General features: G+C 40.1%; 1 protein-coding gene across 10 annotated transcripts in view; it reads right to left on the minus strand.

The window, feature by feature from the left end:
* Positions 1–19,249, minus strand: part of PKP4 (plakophilin 4) — a 3,210,231-nt gene that overhangs the window by 2,004,472 nt on the left and 1,186,510 nt on the right. For 9 of the 10 annotated variants that reach the window (XM_044074755.1, XM_044074756.1, XM_044074754.1 and 6 more), the window contains exon 4: positions 8,487–8,609. The exons of the other annotated variant lie outside the window; for it this stretch is intronic. In XM_044074755.1, coding sequence (XP_043930690.1) covers positions 8,487–8,609 — 123 coding nt within the window. The remainder of the gene's footprint in view (positions 1–8,486; positions 8,610–19,249) is intronic. 10 annotated transcript variants of the gene reach the window in all.

A 19,249-nucleotide genomic window follows, 5' to 3' on the forward strand; every position in this document is an offset into this window, starting at 1 on the left:
ACCCTCAGAAGCCAGTGCCTGCACAGCGGCTCCGGACCCATCCAAGGTAGAGACATCGACAGGTTCATAGTCGAAGAAGCATCTCGCAGCATACTGGACGCCGAATGGGTCTCAGCAGAGGCCTGCAAATCTGTAGAGGCGGGCATCAGGGGCTGCAAAGGCGCCTCACTGAGTACCGGTGGACTGGCAACTAGCTTAGCAGAAGTGTTGGCGGCAGTTTTTGACCTATGCGGTCTGTGTCTGTCTTTGCGCTTTTTCAGAAGATTGGTAGTCGGGATGGCTTACCGAAGCCATTTCAGAATATGGAGAATGACAGCCAAAGAATTCAGCTACAAAAATAGCCCAACGAATGGTTCAGGCGTTAAACAAGGCAAAAAAACGACAGAGAGGGACGTCGTGGTCTGGGCCTAAACAGGTGATGCAGAAAGAATGAAAATCTCTGTGAGGTATTTGATTTCCACAAGCAAGACAATTGTTAATTTTTTCTGACATCGGTTAGAGCAAGAAAAAAGAATCCCCAATGGGGTACTTAGCTTTAGAAGACTTCAGGTCTGAAACTCGAAAAAACGAAAATTTCAGGTAGCAACTGATTGGCACTTGCAAACTGCTTCTGCTTTGGGCTCCTTCATGGCAAGAAAGACTGATGTAATGGTGCCTGATGCATGCTGTATACCCCTGACGACCTGACATCAAGGAAGAGGAGACAGCAACAGATGCAGAAATCCCAAGACTCTGGTATTCGGGCCATCTGAGGGCTACCTGCAGGCAGATAACCCAAGTGTGAAGACTGCAACAGTGAAACACGAAGAACATCTGAATAAATATACAAACAGAATTACTAAAAATTTAATACATTGGGTTTATTTTCTTGTATTGTATACTTCTGTAAAATGCATTTGTCTTGTATATCTACTTCAATTTGTATTATGTAAAAACTGTTTTGACTTTCAAAGTTAAGCTGATGTTATATAAAAATTTCTGTGATTGTATGGAGCTTTCCTCCCCGGGCCTCCACTGAAAATGGGTGTTTAGGCCCAGTGGACTTTCCCAGTCAACAAATGTCAATAAATAATTTTATAGCAAATACTTAAAAGTATATGTATGACAACGTTCGGCATTTTAAAACAGATAACATTCAGATTCAAATTTTTATTATAAATCTAAAGAAATCAAAAGCTTGATTTTATTGCAATAGTAAACTTTTACTTGTATGTCAACTGGGTAGGTGTACTGCTGAAAGACCCTTCTCAGCCATAGGTCAGACCAATGGCAAAAAAGCAGACTCATAGTAGATTGCTACCAATAACACAAAATTTGCGGACATAATGCGTGTGTGCATATTACATCTCTATATCTATATATATCTGCACATATATATATATATATATATATATATATATACATATACACACACAAAATATAGACCCGACCATACATATTTCTAAAAAAACTTCTAGACAGAAGATCTGTACAAATAACACTGAATTCAAAGTTATTGACATAGTGCAAAAGCTATACAACTTTTACATACATACACCAATGTAAAAATACTAAAGATCTAAAGAAATGACAGATAATGTAACAGAACCCTAAGTAAACAGGCACTATGTCCTTAATGAAAAGCCAGAGACTGCACTAGAAAGCTGTGTACTATAGCATTAGATTACATGTATTCTCTTCTGGTTTGATTAATTTGGAAAAGAAAAAAAAATAATTTTCACTGAAAAATTCACTGACGTATTAGTGAGAGCTTTGTACAACTTCTGACCAAAAGCAGGTTTAGAGATTGTCATTTTTAATTTCCTGATGGTGTAAGTTCCAGGTTGCAGGTGCTATTTTTGAGAAGGTCCTTTCTTTAATTAAAAGGTTGAAAATGGATATGAGGTTGAGGGCACCATGATTTTAGCTCTTAGTGAATAGTGGTAGGTCTTAATTTCAGCAACTGGGCAAGGAGGTGACAATATTTTAGGTAATTTAAAAATGAGTCAGGCTAGCAGTAATGTGACATGAGCCAATATGTCTGCTACAAGGGCAGACAGTGGTGCTTTGTGGGAAATGAAGTGATAGAGTCTTATTAAATGACAAATACTTCCAGTTTCACCCGCACAGATAGTGAAAGCATGGACTATAATCCTGTTGGCCCTGGACTGAATTAGTGGCTTGGGCATCAGTAGGAGCCAATATGAGAAGGGTGGGTGTGTCCATCATGAGGTAGTTTGGGCCACTGCAGGTTCCCCTCAGTAGACAACCAGGCAGTTCTGCCTTCTGTGAGTGGCATAAGCAATAAAGGCATTCTCAGAGGTCATTTCCATGACAAAGGAGAAAGTTACTTTCACAGGCACACCTACAGAACTGTTTGTTCCTAACCCGCAGATACCCACTGCCAAGGGGTTGAGCCAGTTGGGTTCTCATCCTGAAAAGGTAACAAATGGACCATAAGGTTCTCACCATGTGAATGAATTGGTCTGATTCACCCTTGATGGGGCAACGAATGAGCTAAGTGAGAGCTGGTAGGGGAGGCATTTGGCAGGGTGTTTGAACAGTGGGGGCAGAAGCAATAAAGGGGGTACAGAAAACTAAAGAACACTTATGGCTGGCTGTGTGATAGTGGCAATTTAATGGTTGACAGGCATGGAGGCTGGAAAAATAAAAGAATGACAAATGTGTTAACGCTGTGTACCTAGTTTAGGGCACACATTCTGTGCTTGTGCATTATACTAGAAAGGGATACTGTACATGCAGATCAAAATTATATGCATTCATTGTTTTAATCCAACATATACAATGGTACTGTTGGACAGTACAGACGTCTGAGGACATTGTCAACACTGGACACTGCTCAGCATCTAAATAGAGAGTGTAGGTAAACATCCAGGTATATATGCAACTGTAGCACTGTTCAAGTGAAGTCATGTAATGAGGCAAGACTTGCAGTACTAGGTGTTAAGTCTCTGGAATGTTCTAAACACTGATCTAGTCTTATGGAACTGAATGTCGGTTTACTGGTGTACAGTAATAAAGAGACTTGAGAAAACTTATGAATACCTTTTCTGGACTGGTTATTAAAATGGAAAAGCTACCCATGTAAACTGCCAGCTATAGTTAGCTGAATTAAATGCAATATTACGTTGAAGCCATTAATAAAGAGTAACTGAAGAAGACTTCAGTCTCTTTGGTAGACATGTTTAAAAAAAAAAAACAAGGCCAGAGAAACTGGATCCAAATGTTATTTAAAAGCTGCACTCTGACAAACGATTCTGCATTCATTTCAATGTACTTTCACAGAATCTCAGTTATTTAAATTCAAGTCTCATAACTGAATATCAACCAATTTAATTGTCATATCTACAAATATGGCATCCATTAGAAGACCTTTTTCCTCATCTGTGAGCACAAATTATGATACTATACTTGGCTTTTAATGTAGTTAACCTAATTTTAAAGTCGTATTGCACATACCACATAAGGACAAATCAATGGGTGGTCAACGATCTGTGACCAATATTTTCCCGTACTTTAACCAGAGGACATACTTTTGCAACTGGGCAACAATCTTCAGATGTTTTTGCCAAGAAAAAGGGAATAAGTAAATCAAAAGTATATGCATTTGCTGCTCTGGTGGCGTTGGAGGATAAAGCCCCAACTTTGATCCAGGTTTTCTGGGTTAGATCAGCAACTTGTGCGATTGACAGAATGGTATGGAAGGATGGTCAGTACCATCCCGGGGTGAGCCAGGCGGACCCCATGGGGCTTAAACTGTCTATTCTTGGTGGAGGCTTGGAAAGACAACACTAGTAGGTGGGCCTAAAGGGGGTACAGTGTGGAGACATGGCCTGAGCTGCTGTGAAGGCAAAACAATACACAGCATGTCTTCCATTGCACATCCATCCCCGGGGAGGACAGATAGGTCATAAGTTAAACCTCCCACCCCCATATGGGTCCCTCATTCTGCAACTGGACCCAGAAACACCAGATTAAATCCTGAGGAAGGGGGTAAACATGGTAGAGCCAGCACAAAGAGAGGTACAGGGGTATACAGACGTGCCAGGCTGATATAATGAAGTGGCAGTGACCGAAGAGAGCAAAAAAAAATCTAAATGCATTTAACATTTTAACTGAACACAAGCAGCAGTACTGTGGAGAGCACAGATCTTAAAAACAAAAACAGTTTAAGACTTGGTTAATGCTGGACTCTGCTTGGCATACAAATGAGTGTAACTGGTGCTGTTTAGGGGTTGGGAGTGGCCTAATGGTTAAGGTGTTTGCCTTACAAACAGAAGGTGCAGGGTTTGAGTCTCACAAGGGATAATTGGCTAGGCTTAAAATGACTTGCAAAGGCAGTTAGCTTAGGACTAATCTATGAACCTATGAACAGGAGTTGTGCAAGAGAGAAAGACTTATGGTACAAAGGTGTCTCTGGGATGTTTTAAGTAACACGGGTGCACGTTCGCTAAAAATGAATGTTAGCTTACTAGTAATAAAACATAAAAGTGAGAAAAATACTTACGAAGACCTTCTTTTGACTGCATCTGAAATTTTTCTTGGGTTAGTTTGCTATCCACATACATTATTAGAACCTAGACCTGAGAAGAGAACAAGCCCTCCTACCAATCACTCTTGACTTTTTTTTTTTTTGGGAGTCTTGAGTGGACATGACCTGCTTCAAACAGCCTGGTCATATCTACAAATATGGCACGTACTTCAAGACCCTTTTCCATATTTGTAAGGACTGTGACATCATAACAGCTCGTGAAGGTGAAGGAATTTCTATAGCCATGCTGTACATGTGAGAAAAATCTCCATTAAGAGTGTGCTCACGAGTTTTGCTTTGTTTTCTGGTAGCTTGCCTAGAAAAAAATAGGTTTACAAACAGGCAATGGCTCTAAGGTATTTTTGTCAAGTTTAAAAGCGTCTTTGAAATAAAGCAAAAAGATACCTGTAGTGCATTAGGTTACAAAGGTATGCAAAGGGCTTGCATTGAGTGCTACCATCATTCTGAAGGAGGATACAATTAGGTCATTTTAGGGCAGACGTGCAGAGCCAGTCTTGCCTCACCTGTTCCAGAGTGAGTGATAGAGGAATGGATTTCTACTGTCGTCATGTAGTCTTTAAATACTATTAAACTCACTGCCAGGATTGCCACATCAATGCAAGCTGCAACTGTATCCATGGCTTAAATCCTAGGAATACAACTGCCCAGTAAGAGCAAAAACAGATTGCAATAGATTATCCTATTGGATGGTAAATCTCATCCATACTCTTCCATCTGTATACAAGACTAATTGGATTAACATTTACCTCCACAGAGCACTCTACCTGCACAAACACCGACAAAGAAAAAAATGTAACAAGATGAAATCAATTTCCTCCCATAGGCCTAATGAACCACAAACATGTAACAATGTTCCAGACAAAATTCAGTCAGTGCAGCTACTATCTGATAAACCACTGAAGGAAAGGCTAATTTTTCATGAGGGTCATCTGAGTGATGTACTATTTATTACTCCAAGGTAAGTTTAAGAGATCTTGCCAAAAGCTACAGACTAATTAGCCTTAACACCGCGGTGTACAGAAGATGCTAAGAATCACCCACAATGTCACCCTCTTTAAATGAATGATCTGCTTGATGCTTCCTAACCTTTTCAAGGAATCATCTTGTAATATTACATTTACACATTACAAATGGCATTTAGTTATTTAAATAACATATTTACTATACTAAGCTGTTACTAATGCATAATCAAAAGCTAGGAAATGTTCTTTTATAAAACTGATAATACTATAGGTTCATAAGCAAGCACTAGGCTAGCTACCCTTGTGGGACATTTTAAGGCTAATTTCCCTTTCAAGGGTTAGAATTAAACCCTGTGACTTGTGTTTGCAAAGGAAACAGTTTGACCACTACTGCAAACGTGAACTATGGCTAAAAAATCAGTTACTAAAAAAAGTAATTTATTAATATTTTCAAGCTAAAAGAGGCAATGTTTCTTGTAGTGTGTTGTGGGCTTGCTCTCCAACAAAAAACTCAAATACTGTGATGCGCAATTCAAACAGTGACAATGCTGGCTTACTTGGTGCCTGGAAGTTAGCTTCAATTATTTAGAGGAAGTACAACATTGATTCTCAGGGGAACCACCACAGCAAGAAACTCAAGATATGAATGTGGCTGCAATTTCCTTTCCAACTACAGTACACCCAGCTCTCCAGTGTCTCAGGTAATTAGAGAGGGAAGGGTCTGTAAGGACTCCTAAGGGTTGGGTACACGTGACAATCTTACTCACGGTCTTACGATGGTATTAAAGATACCAAGGGCAACCTATAGAGAAAATGCACTGTATATTCAGCGCAGCTGCCATGGCAACTTCTGTCCCCTTACCCTCCGTACCACCTCCTCAGCTACAATTGCCCCCCCCCCCCATATAAAAATACATACCAATTTCCTCCAAACCCTCTCCAATATGTTTGAAATTCCTGGCTGCAGAAGCAAGCCATAACTACTTCAGAATCCCCAAGCAAATGAAAACGAAAGACTGTCCAACAGACAGCACCATCTACCGTCTGTGTGCTAGACACAGCAATAATTTGTGTGGTTATTTGTTTTCACTGCATTTTGTGCATGTGCGTACATATACATTTAAACCTACACCATACATAAACATGCATGTATATTACACATACGTATCCATTTCATACATCCATTTGTATGTGCGACCCGAGCATTAAATAGCAACATTAATGTGGAATATGCGGCATTATCTATAACTTTACCAAGCAGTATCTCAGGATTTTCTTAAAAATTTAACTCTAGGACCCAACAGAAAAACTAAGATAGTACAAATTCAAATACATACATGAATGAATAAATTAATAAATAAATGATTGTGTCCCTGTCTCTACTAAAGCTCAAGTCCATGTATCTGTCTCTACTAAAGCTTAAGTCCATGTCCCTTGTCTCCTCTTCTTCTTTCGGCTTTTCCCAGTTTGGGGTTGCCACAGTGGATCACCTGTCCACTCATGATTGGCAGTGGAGTTTTAAAGTGTTGAGTTGCCAGCCCGCCGCCCAAACTTCCACAGAAGGCACACACATAAACGCACTCATGCCTGGGCCACTTTAGAGTATCCAATCCACCAACAGCAATGTCTGAGTCCATGTCCCTGTCTCTACTAAAGCAGAAGTTCATCCTTTAGCACTTCCTATCTCTAAAAGACAGAAAGAGACAAATAATGGAACTCCACAAAATGTGGTCATGTTTATCCCAGTGGGGCATTGTGACTCCGTGGTCAACACTTACGGCTCACATCTCCGTCTCTGGGGTTCAGTCTCGACCTCTTGTCAGTCTGTGTGTAGCCTGTGCATTCTACTCATGGGTACTTCAGACTCCCCACAACTATCCAAAAGATGCTAAATCAAGCAAAACACTTAACAGCAACATTACAAAGCCAGGCGCTACTTTGAACTTTTTTCCTACCCCCCCCCCCCCACTACCTGAAGACCATCAAGCCTCAACCTGCCAGAGTACATTCACTTCTTAGTACTGTGGAGTTCAGATCTGCTAGGGTGGCATCTGTCTGAAGAGCCATCATGCAGGCAGACTTCATGGTATCTGTGCTGCCATGAACATCCGATCAGTGATATTTGTGTATGTCCCTGACCCCACCACTGCGTAGAAAGATGGGTTATCCACATCACAATGGGGACTTCACAATGCCCACCCCCTGTAAGTACATACTTCCATGCATTTGTTAAGAATAGTGGCTTGGTGAGATGTAAGCCTAGCCCCAAGACACCCATTGCAATGGTCGCCCATCCTCTGAGGGACTGTGGAGATGGGTGCACTGTTCTGCTCTATCCCTCTCCATGAAGGGACCATTCATCCTTCCAAGCCAGCACTGTAAAGCAGCCAAGTTCTTAATCAAGATCAGGCCACTTGACCTTCAGTCAAGAATTCATCCCCCCACACCATGGCACTGACTCATAGGCAGGCATACCTAAAGAAACAACACAATTATTCTATGAAAAGGCTGCTACACCTCTCCCAGGGTTAATGGCACCTTTTACTGAATGGTACAATACTACGTTGTCAACTTTGTGTGCCAGCCAAAAGGGTCTCTCTGTGTTATCCGCTAACACTACGTGTGGTCACTACTCAGCACATTTAGTAACCCACAACTCCTTCACAGAACGATTAAAGCACATCAGTAAACTACAACTGGAACAGCCGCATTGTTAAGAAATTAAGCTTATTCGCACAGAGAAGTTAAATAAAAGTGTACTTAAACATTGCAAATCATCTAGTATTAATGTCTCAACAGTTTCCTGTATGAATATTTTCAGTAGTACAGATTATGATCACAATCTTGTACCAACCTGTTAAAAAATCTTACACCTCAATCGAAACTTTTCAAGTCTATCTGAAGCAGTTGGCTACTACACATACCTGTGGACACTTCCTCATGCACTTAGGAGTTTTATGAAACCTGCTTACCAAGCTCCTCTCTTCAGATGTTTCATGTTCTTTTTCAATCAGTCCATCCAGGTCTTTGTGGACCGGCACAGAGGTGGAGTCCCTGGACGATGGTACAAACATGGAATGATCATCTTTCTCAGGCTGTGAAACAAGGGACAAATGGGATAAGATCTATATTTGCTATTGCCCCAGACAGGACATTACCAGATTCTTCCTGCACCTAACTGATGCTTCTAACTTGAAACTAAAGGAAGTCTGTAATAAAATACTTGACGCTAAACTGTTCAATCAAAGTCCCTAGGTCTGCTTTACTTGTATGGTTGGGATCTAGAATGTGAAAGGACTGCTGGAACAATAGAGACTGTTCAGTCCACCCACCCCCGTCCGCTAGGCCTGGAGGTGAGTTTACAGTCTCCTCCAAACAGTTATCAGTGTTAGTCAAGAAAGAGAATCATTCATAACTGAGGCTCTTTGTGAAGTAAATCAGAAATAACTTCAAAGCCTTTTCATTGCTTAGCTTTGCCCAGCTGTAAGTCCTGAAATAATTACTACACTTCTTGGGAGACCAGTTCATAAACTAGAAGAACAATGTCTCCCCTGTATCACACCCATAAACCTAAGTAATCAGATATGCTATTGTCTGTTATGGCTGAAACAAGAAAAAGCAGGTGCAGTCAGCTTATGATGTAGAATAGTACAGTGTGTCATACACAGTGTACAAATCCTAATAGAACGGTGCTTTTGTACTGTCAGCAGTGCTAACCACCCAATTTTCTCCAAGAAAAGAAACTCACCCCAATATTCTGATAACATGAACAGATCTGAAGAGAAGATGCAAGCAGTGGCCACTAAGCTGAGTTCTCTTAACTGTTGTATTACAATATAAATGCAGAAAATGCAAACAATGCGGGGATTAAATGTATTACAAAAAAAGGCTAGGATTTTTAAACTCCAGAAATTAGATACAGAGGCATGCAGTACAAAGTGCATCACGCAAAAATAATAAAAAAAAAAATCAATTATAATTTTTTTCTTGAGCTACAAGTAAAATGCATTTTTGCTTTACACAAATTTACAGTACACAAGAAAGTATGCTATAAACATTTATTTAAATAAAAAGTTTTTTTTTTGAACCATGACATACACCAAAGGATACCTCCCTGTTTTGATAACCCTTAAGTCAAGTAAGGTGTGTGCTACAGGCCAAGCTGATGCCTTCAATACTCTTAGCGTGTCGGCAGGTATACTGAGATCTGGGGCTTGCCTTCAATTGTGGCAAATCACAATCTGTCACAGATTTAGAAATCAACAAAAATATACATGCTTGAGTGTTACAATTCCCACCATTTCTCCTATAAAATAACAAAATATCCTTCAGATCTGGAAATATCTTCCTTAGCAAACAGAAAGTCATCCTTTTTACACTGACACCAAAAGCTAATCCCTCCTTTACAATGAAAACACAGTAAATGATATAAATAAGTGCAAAACAAATGTATGTTTTTCCGTAACATTACTGCAAGGCAAAGGACAGTTCATATCGAACATAACCTGTAAATGCAGAACCGAACCACATGAATAAATACCCATTTTAGCAGCATTAATACGTAATGACAGTTTGTAATTCATTGAACATGAACTGGACAACATTAACAGCAAGAATTTGCTGAGGTAGTGAAAAGGGACAAAATGTTGCCATGTTATTACTGATTCACAGGCAATAGCAAATGGGGGGAGGGGATGAATGTCTTCATGGAGACGCGGGTCAGAGACTTTGCTATGCAAGAAACTCTGCTGTATGCATGACCCTTTTTCGTGCTTTACAGCACTAAGAATGTTCTTCACATTTTCATTTGTGTTACGTTCATCTTGGAAGGAGTCTTTCTGTAAACCTGTCCATTATAAGCAGCACCAAATCGTTTTCTGTATTGTATTACCCCAAGAAAATCAAGCCATGACATTTGAAGGCACACAGTACAGTACGTCAGCAGATTAAACTGTAGAGGCCCACAGAGGAGTTGGTTCCTTAATCAATGGTTTAGCCTCACAAAAACACAAAACTACACACAAATGCCTGATGGATGCATTACGAAGCTAAATGTTTCAAATCATGGCCCAGCATGTTAGTCAAGTCAGGGCCATCAACACAAACATAATGTTTGCACTACCAAAGTGACAGTTACAGAGGAACTGTCTTTCAAGCAACTTGGAAAAGTGGTAAAATACCTTTTAAGCGTGTACACTGTACTCTGTCTCCTAAAATATCTAAGGACATTTCCAGTCAAATTTGAAGACAGCTGTCACACATAGGAGGTAACCAAAGTCCTCCTTGGGAGGAATGCTGCACACTTTACACGATAAAAAGATATTGCCCTTTTCTGGTTTCCTTCAGAAAAGTAAAATTGTGTGTGGAACTTGCCACAGTAGCAGGAGTTTGAGTAGGACTGTTGCTCCAGCACCCATAACCACCACTAGGACAAATGCCACAAAAGGCTTTATAACCAGCCCGACATTCATAATTTTGCAATCTTCGCCTTCGTGGCTGGTACAATGTTTACTTCCCTGCCACACTGACACTTGCAGTGCAAAATTTGACTCCACCCACATCAGCTTCAGTTTTCTTGCTCAAGCAGACACAGGAAAGATCATCATGGCTGTAACCTAGGCCAGACTACCAACATCTACAGAAATCCTAGAATGATCACCTATGTTCCATTGCCACTGGCACATAGAAACCCTCTGAAGCTTGACTCACCTAAAGCCATCTGGAACAGAAGAAACTAGATTCTCTACAGTTACATTAGACACAAAGTTGTGTTGGGGGGTTAAGCCAGTCCATCCCTTTGATTCTTAGGCCAGAAAAAGTGGGGAGAATGTAATGCATGTATCAAGTACATCACTGGTGGTATTTCAGCCCTGTTGTGCCATCAGTAATTGGGCTTCTCAAATTAGTTACGTTCTTTACCTCATACATAAGGTTTGATTCTGACCTTGGGCTACTGGGTTAGGATTACGGGCCCTGGTGGTCATGCTGGTATATTCCTATGAACCTATATACATAGGGACACAGTTGGGTTGGATTGCACAACTAGGCTTATATAACCTAGTGGTCGTTAGTCTAATATATACTTATGAACATAAAAAGATGAAATGAGAGAGACAGGTTTTCCTTCCTTGTTACCTATAAAGGATACAAAGTGCTGATCCATATTTCTTATGATTTTGATTCCATCTAGGTGGCATCTCAGTTACCTATATACATTCAAGGAATAAAACACAATTCTCAGTTTTATTTTGCGAATGGGGGGGGGGGTGTACATACAACTCTTATAGAGTGGTATAGACATATCTCTAATAAAACACCTCCGGTATAAAAAGGAAATATTTGTCCATAAGATGATCTTATCCTTAAGCGATGTGGGCCGACTCTTTGCAAATCAGTTCCTCTGCAGTTCACAGCCTGCTAGACAATGAAACTGTCTTCCAAGTCAAAAAATCAAGTGGTGGTTCAAAGGGAGTGTGGGTTGACTTCCCCAATGAAAAGTTTAAGACGCATGGTTGGTAATGTCACATGTTTACTAGGTATCTCACATGCAACACCCTGTTTAGGAACTATTTGAGTGGTGGCAATGAGGTGGGGGATTTGTAGATATGCAGCCCGAAACAGCTGATGTACCCTCATCAAGACATAAACCAACCTTGACCTCTGACCCCTACCCTGCTGCTGCCCAAATCTTCCCTGAGGTATACCAGTGTTTGCAAGACAGGTACCCCCCCCCCCTCTGCCAATCAGATGCTCAAAATGGGTCAACCTGGACCCATGTAACCTGGCCGCATGATTTGAAGACATACTCCTCAATTCGGATAATTCTGGAGACAAATTTCAGATCCGAGACAAACATCCACTATAATCTAAACAGTAGCACAATTACTACTTTCAAGGTAAACCTAGATAATTGGCTGGGCAGCCTCAAACCTCTTCCTCAGTCTACCTTGTTTTGCCCTCCTTGAGGCATGAAGGAACTTTTGGGACTTCTGAATACAGGCTATTGGCTAAGCTTGTAATGGTCTACAGACCTGATGTATTACTACCTACACATGAATTTATAATATTTTGCAGAATCACTGCTTGCCAGTGAATAGAGGCCCGAATCTCTCCTTTGGCACTACATGGGAAATCTATTCAATTTAGCTAGTTAAACTTTCCTAAGGCAGGCTTCCTGCCTTCGCTCAATGTTAAACATGCCCCACTAAAAATGGGACAAATAAAGGGCAGTAAAGTCATATTACCTAATTTTACAATTTGAGTATCTGCACGCTAAGCTGTATGAAAGACCCCATAAAATAAATCAAGAACTTTCACATGCTGAGGCGAAGTGAACGGTTTCTCCATTGCTATCTCCAATAACAGAGAGGGAATAAATGTTCCAGAAGTCAAAGAGCATTTTTGACATCTTCACTTACTGGATTACCCTAGGTAGTAGAGGGAAGAGAGGGCAAGCATACAGAAACATACCTGCCCAAATGAAGAATAAACCCACTGCCAAAGCTTCTTGTTCATAGATAGGTACTAGGCTATTGGCCCTAGGGCCTATATAAGCCCTAGCCAAAAGGGTACCCTGTCTTTCGCCACCCAAGAAAATTATTTTCCTGTGCCCCTGTCGAGCAGAGCCCCAGAGGTGATCCCTGGGGTGAATTTCCTATATCCCATCCAATCATCGAGATTTTTCTTTAAGAGTGCTAATGAGGAGCATTGTTTGATATAGATGGGTAGTCTGTTCCAGAGTACGGGAAGTCTCTGGAACAAGAATCTATCCCTCCAGCATGTTCTGTTTATTGTGGTGACAAGGTTTAGGATTTCAGAGCATGTAGCTCGGAGGGACTGGAATTTCTTTAAGTGGAGCATGTCCAACAGCTCTGGGTTTGACATAGCTTTGTATGTTAGGCAGAGATCGCCTCTGAGAAGGCGATATGCGATGGAGTACAGCTGGAGTTTTTTTGAGACCGTCTGCGTACAGCATCTGTTTGAGGCCGGTAATCCTCTTTGTGAGGTATTTCTGTGGCCTTTCTAGTTGTTGTAGATGTCTTGAGAGGTACATATCAAAAGGGGTGTTGTACTCTATACTAGGTCTAATGAGTGATGAGTAGAGGGGAACAATGACCTTTTCTTTTTTCCTGGATGAGAAACCTTTTGTGATGAGGTGTGCCACGTAGAACGATTTCCTGACTACTGTGGCGATGTGATTATCAAAGGAGAGACTACTGTCCACCTGTGTCCCAAGATCTTTTATCAAACTTTCGGTGTTAAGTAGACTACTACCTATGTGGTAGCTCATGGATACAGAGTGTTTACCAAAGGGGATGATAATGCACTTTTTGGCACCGAGTTTGAGGCCATGGCTTTGACACAAGGCATCTGTCACAATGAGGCCCTATTGTAGGATGTCCACATCATTACGAGTTTCGATTATGGCTCCTACTTTGCAGTCATCTGTGAACTTCGTTAGCCAAAGACCCTCTGTGTTGGCCTGTACTTCAGAAAAGTAGATACCAAACAGGAGAGGACCCAGGACTGAATCCTGTGGTACTCCACTTGTCACTGGTCTGAAGTCAGATTTGGAGTCTGCTACTTTCACAGTGTGGGTTCTGTCAGTGAGCCAGTTGGCAACCCATCTGGTGACATAGGGATTTATACCTAGTTTAGTGAGTTTATCTATAATTCCAGAGTGGGGGATGGTGTCAAAAGACTTGGCGAGCTCTAGATAGATTGTGTGAACCACCTTACCCTCATCTACGGCTTTGGTGACTGCTTCAAAGAAGTCTGTCAAGTTTAGGAGACATGATCTGCCTTTTACAAACCCGAACTGTGTGGTGTCCAGAGTTTGGAGATTACCAATGTCTTTGTTTACAAGTTCCATGATGACACGTTCCATGGCCTTGCAGACCAGGCTCATTAGGCTAATGGGGCAGTAGTTCCCAGGGTCCGTGGTGGCTCCCCCTTTGTGGAATGGGATAACAGTCGCTGTGTGCCATTCAGTGGGCACAAAGCCTGATGTGAGGCTATGACTGAACATGGTGCTTAGTTGGGGTGCCAGTTCATTCTGCAGTTCATGTAGAACGCAACCTGGGATGTTGTCAGGTCCCATGGATGCTGTGTTCTTGGCTTTGGAGAGTGTGGTTTTTACCTGTGCAGTCATGATTACAGGAACTTTGCATTCTTCCAGTACAGAGATGGGCCCTTTAGGGGTGGGGTGGGGGTGGGGGTAAAGTTAGCACTGAACCTATCCTGCCAGGTTGTTGGCAATATCAGTTGGTTCTGTTATATTTAGTGCCACTGTGCTGCAACTCAGAGGATATATCTGAGTGTTGCCATTAAGATTCTTGACATAGCTATAGAATGCTTTGTGGATGTCTTTAGAATCAGTGGTGATTTTGTTTTCATAACTGGCTTTGAAGGATTTTATGAGGGATCTCAGCTTCTTACTGAGGCTGACCAGGGAGTTCCTTCTTTCATGGGAATTTTACTCTTTTTTGCAACAGTTTTTTTCTTCTGTTGTAGAGTTTATTTATGACAGGTGATCACCACATTGGCTTCCTTTTTTTGGAGGATAGCATCTTGGTTCTGTTAGGGATAGCATGATCCATGCACTCATGTAAGTGCTTATAAATTGCATTTTGTGTAGGATTCAGCAGTCGTACCTCTACTGTCCGTCTGCATGGGTGTTGTGAAGTTTGCCACTTCTGTCTTAAGAAGCATGAAGTTGGCTTTGGAGAAATCTTTTAAGGTGGTTTCCCTAATGGGGGGTGGGGTCGGGATGTGGATGTCAAAGGTGATTAGCTTGTGTCGGATCTGACCAACGAGAAATTTAGGTGGGGTAGTTGAAATCACCCATTATTAGGGTGTTGGGCTGGGGTCTATATTAGATCACTGACCGCTTAAAAAAGTGAACAGTGATTAATCGACCCTATGTAAGAGAAAGCTTACAATCTCGAACTGTCAGAACAGCGATCCTTGAGTGGGGAATAGTGTCGAGGCCTTGGCCAGATTGAAGTAGGCTGTATGGACTTGCCTTGCCTTTGTCGACTGCTCTGGTGACAGATTTGAAGAAGTCTATCAGGTTGAGCACACGTGATCTGTCCTTCACAAACCCTAACTGTGAGGGAGCCAGGGTTTGAAGGTTCCTAAAATCCCTACTTATGAGGTCCATAATGATAAGCTCCATGGTCTTGCAGATCACAGCTGCTAGGGTTGGAAAAGGAGATTTCTTTAAATGAGCTAGATAAAGTATTAGGACAAGTAAATATAGATTTGGCTGCAGGCCCAGATGGAATAGGGTAAGAAATGTATAAAAACTAAGGCACTGGCAAAAATATATATATTTTTAAAGATTTTGAATGAATGGTTAAATGAAGGTTTTATGTATAAAGAATTATATAGCGGAATACTTAAATTCTTATGGAAGAAGGAAGACAGAATAATAATAATAATGATTCTAAGATCTCTATGAAAATACAAAAGAGATTTGAAACTAAAATGGAAAATATTACGGAAGATAGCAGATACAGTATAAAGGGGAAGGGTTGTCAAGAAATATTAAATGATAGGTAAATAAATTGTGGATGATACTGAACATAGAAGAAACGAAAATCAGGCTAGGAGCCCTTAAGGCATTTGACACAACTGGACATGAAAATATATATGGGTAATAATGAAAGAATGCAATATAAGTGAGAAAGTTAGGAAATTGTACATGTCAGTATACAGTAATAAAGGTAAATACTTGTAAATGGCTGGTTAAACCAAGATGTACATATGCAGAGTAGTATTAGACAGGGATGCCCAAAGAGATGTATACTCTTTGCACTAGTTATAAATGTGATAGTATGCTAAATTATAAAATAGAGGAGGCGGGGAATTCCAGTTATGTTAACATATGCAGATAATATAATTGCAAAAAACATAATTTGGATAAAAGTTATAATTTGCACAAATGAGTGTCTATATATGATAGGAATGGCTTTAAATTGGGATAAAAGTAAAGGTTTACGTGATGTGGTAAAGATCAGAAATATATATTTCAGTTTACAATTAATGAAATTTCTGTGTTAGCTATAACATTTGGGAATAAAGATGCAATTAGAATTCAATGAAAAAAATAGAAGAAATAAAATAAATCTTTTCTGGAGAGCATATAAATTATCATTCAGAAAAAAAGCTTACTTGATAAATTCAGTACTGATGGGGAAAACAGCATACTTAAGTGTATTTATGCCACCAACAGTACCTGAAAAGGAATTGTTGCAGATACATGTTTCTTTTATATGGTATTCTACATCAAACCTAGTAAAAAGATGAGTTTTGTATGTAAACAAAGGAGGTGGTTTAGGGCTAATTAACCCAGTGGTATATGCTGGTTTATTAAATTAGTACAAAAGTGTTAAAAATGGATAAATGAAAAACATGAGAGATTAGTAAAACTGTATAAATACAAGTATGATAAATTTTGGGGTACGGTAAAAGTAAAAGCAAAAAACAGTGTATAAATAGAGAAATAAAATGTTACCAAGAAGAAATATTTTTGTGGAAAATAAAAATTGATATATAAAAAGAATATTATATACAACCATGGGAAATTCTAACAACTGAAAAATTAAAGCTATAAAAATAAACAAATGGTGTAATTAGAAAGTCGAACACAGAGATCCAAGTACCGGCAGCATATTTAAAATAGGACTGTAAATTCTTTTTTATGAGACATACAATTACTATTGGAACTCGTTGTTACCTCACAGCAAGAGGTTCTCCTGTTCGATTCTTGGCTTGGCTTGGGAGTGCCTTCTGTGTGGAGTCTGCATGTCCTCCCCATGGTTAGGTAGCGTTCGAAAGACATGCGTGTGTAAATGGGCGTGCCTTCGTTGAAGGCTGGGCATTGAGCTGGCACCTCGGCGTTTTGTAAAAATCTACTGCCAATCATTAGCGGACCAGAGTTCCGCTGTGGCGACCCCTTACCGGGAAAAAGCCGAAAGACAAACAACAACAACTACTATTGGAACTGTCTGGGCAGTCTTCTTATACATTGCCCTCATTTCTGCCTGCAAATGCTGATATTTTGACTTTATGTCTCTTTGTATTAAGACACTGTAATCACTGGGTGTAGCAATTTCCATGATCAATGTTACTTTTATCGTCTTTTCATGGACTACTGTATCTAGATTTCACGCATCTTTTTTTTTGGAACGATTGGTAATGGGTGATCCCATGTGATATGACCATTTTTTCCAGTACTTTCTGGATCATGTTTCCAATGCTTCTTAGTTACTTCAGTATGGTAATGCTTACACAATCTCCAGTGCTACAGTCTTGCCCCATTATTATGCCTTTAAGTATAAATACCCTCTGCCAAGAGTGTACCACACCCAGCAACAAGATGTGCAACTGTTTCCAGTTCAGTTTTGCAGAACCTGCATTTGTTTCTCCCATATGCTCAATGGACTTTGTAGTCCAATGTGCATGCAGTCCGCTATCCTGGGCCACCAATATTATCCTTGCATCTTTTGTTTTAAATTCACCTCTCCTTAACCATTCCTGCATCAGATGCTGATCAACATGAGGTTGTTCCAAAAGTTTTCTACACTTGCAGCTATATACTTATGGCTTTATCACATTTTGGAAGGAGTTCAATCCTTGAGTGTGACACCTTACACCACTCGGCCATCCTGACATGGACCAATTGCCTTCTCATGTGATCCTTTTTATATTCTTTCCTTTTTTTTGGCACATTCAGTTGCTGCCTGATTTTTATCCACTTCTGGTTTGGTTTCCATTCCCGGTTTGCACCAATATGCTTCTGCTAAACTAAGCAAAGAGGTCATCTTAGATTTGTTCTCTTTATGTCTCAAAACTTTCACTACATTTGGATCTGATGAGGTCAGCAGATATGTATGCAGTCCTACGACTGCATTTCTATACATGTAATCAAATTCGAGGAGGCCCATACCTCCTTCAGAGCATGGAATATATAATCTTGGTAAACAGAGATTTTTATATAACATTTGATAAGTGTTTCTTGTTTTCCTGTCCAACTGATTCAATACCTCTCGGAGCCAGACAACCACCCAAAACTGAAACTTAGAACAATAAAAAAACGGTTTACAGCCTGGATTCTGTTCCTTGATGTCGGGGCTGTTTTCAGTAATAATTTTTGTCCTTTAAAGATGTTCCTTACTAAGTTTTATTCACATTTGTTCATGTTTTATTGTTGATTTTTCACCAGTTATCAAATATTTATACACTGCCTCCTTTACATCACATTCCGGTCTCAGATGGATATTTTATTTGTGCTGCAGCTTTCCTGCTTTAAAATGTTACATTTGCACATAAAGACCAAATGACATTCTTATAACATCTGAGAAAGTACTGACCACTTTCCAGCTCCTCATCTGATGAACTATACAGTTTTAAATCATCCACAAAAAGAAGATGAGAAGTCTTTACACTTTGTTGTTTTCTGGGAGCCAAATTGTAACAATGACCTAAACTGTTACGTAGACAGCTTAATGGGTTAAGGGCAAGATAAGAGAGTAATTAATGGTGACAGAGTCACAATGGAATAGCCCCTTTGAATTTTTAAATCCGGAATAATAATTATAATAATTTGCCCTTTATAATGGCTTAGCTGCAAAGAGGTTTGCCACGGTTTCATTGTTATTGTAATCGATCAATGTAGGGTCCATTTTATACATCTGTAAGCACTCCTTTATCCATGAATGTGGGGTGCTGT

Source organism: Protopterus annectens, chromosome 6.part0 (genome assembly GCF_019279795.1).
Source record: "Protopterus annectens isolate FY-2018-M chromosome 6.part0, PAN1.0, whole genome shotgun sequence".
Classification (NCBI taxonomy): Eukaryota; Metazoa; Chordata; order Ceratodontiformes; family Protopteridae; genus Protopterus; species Protopterus annectens.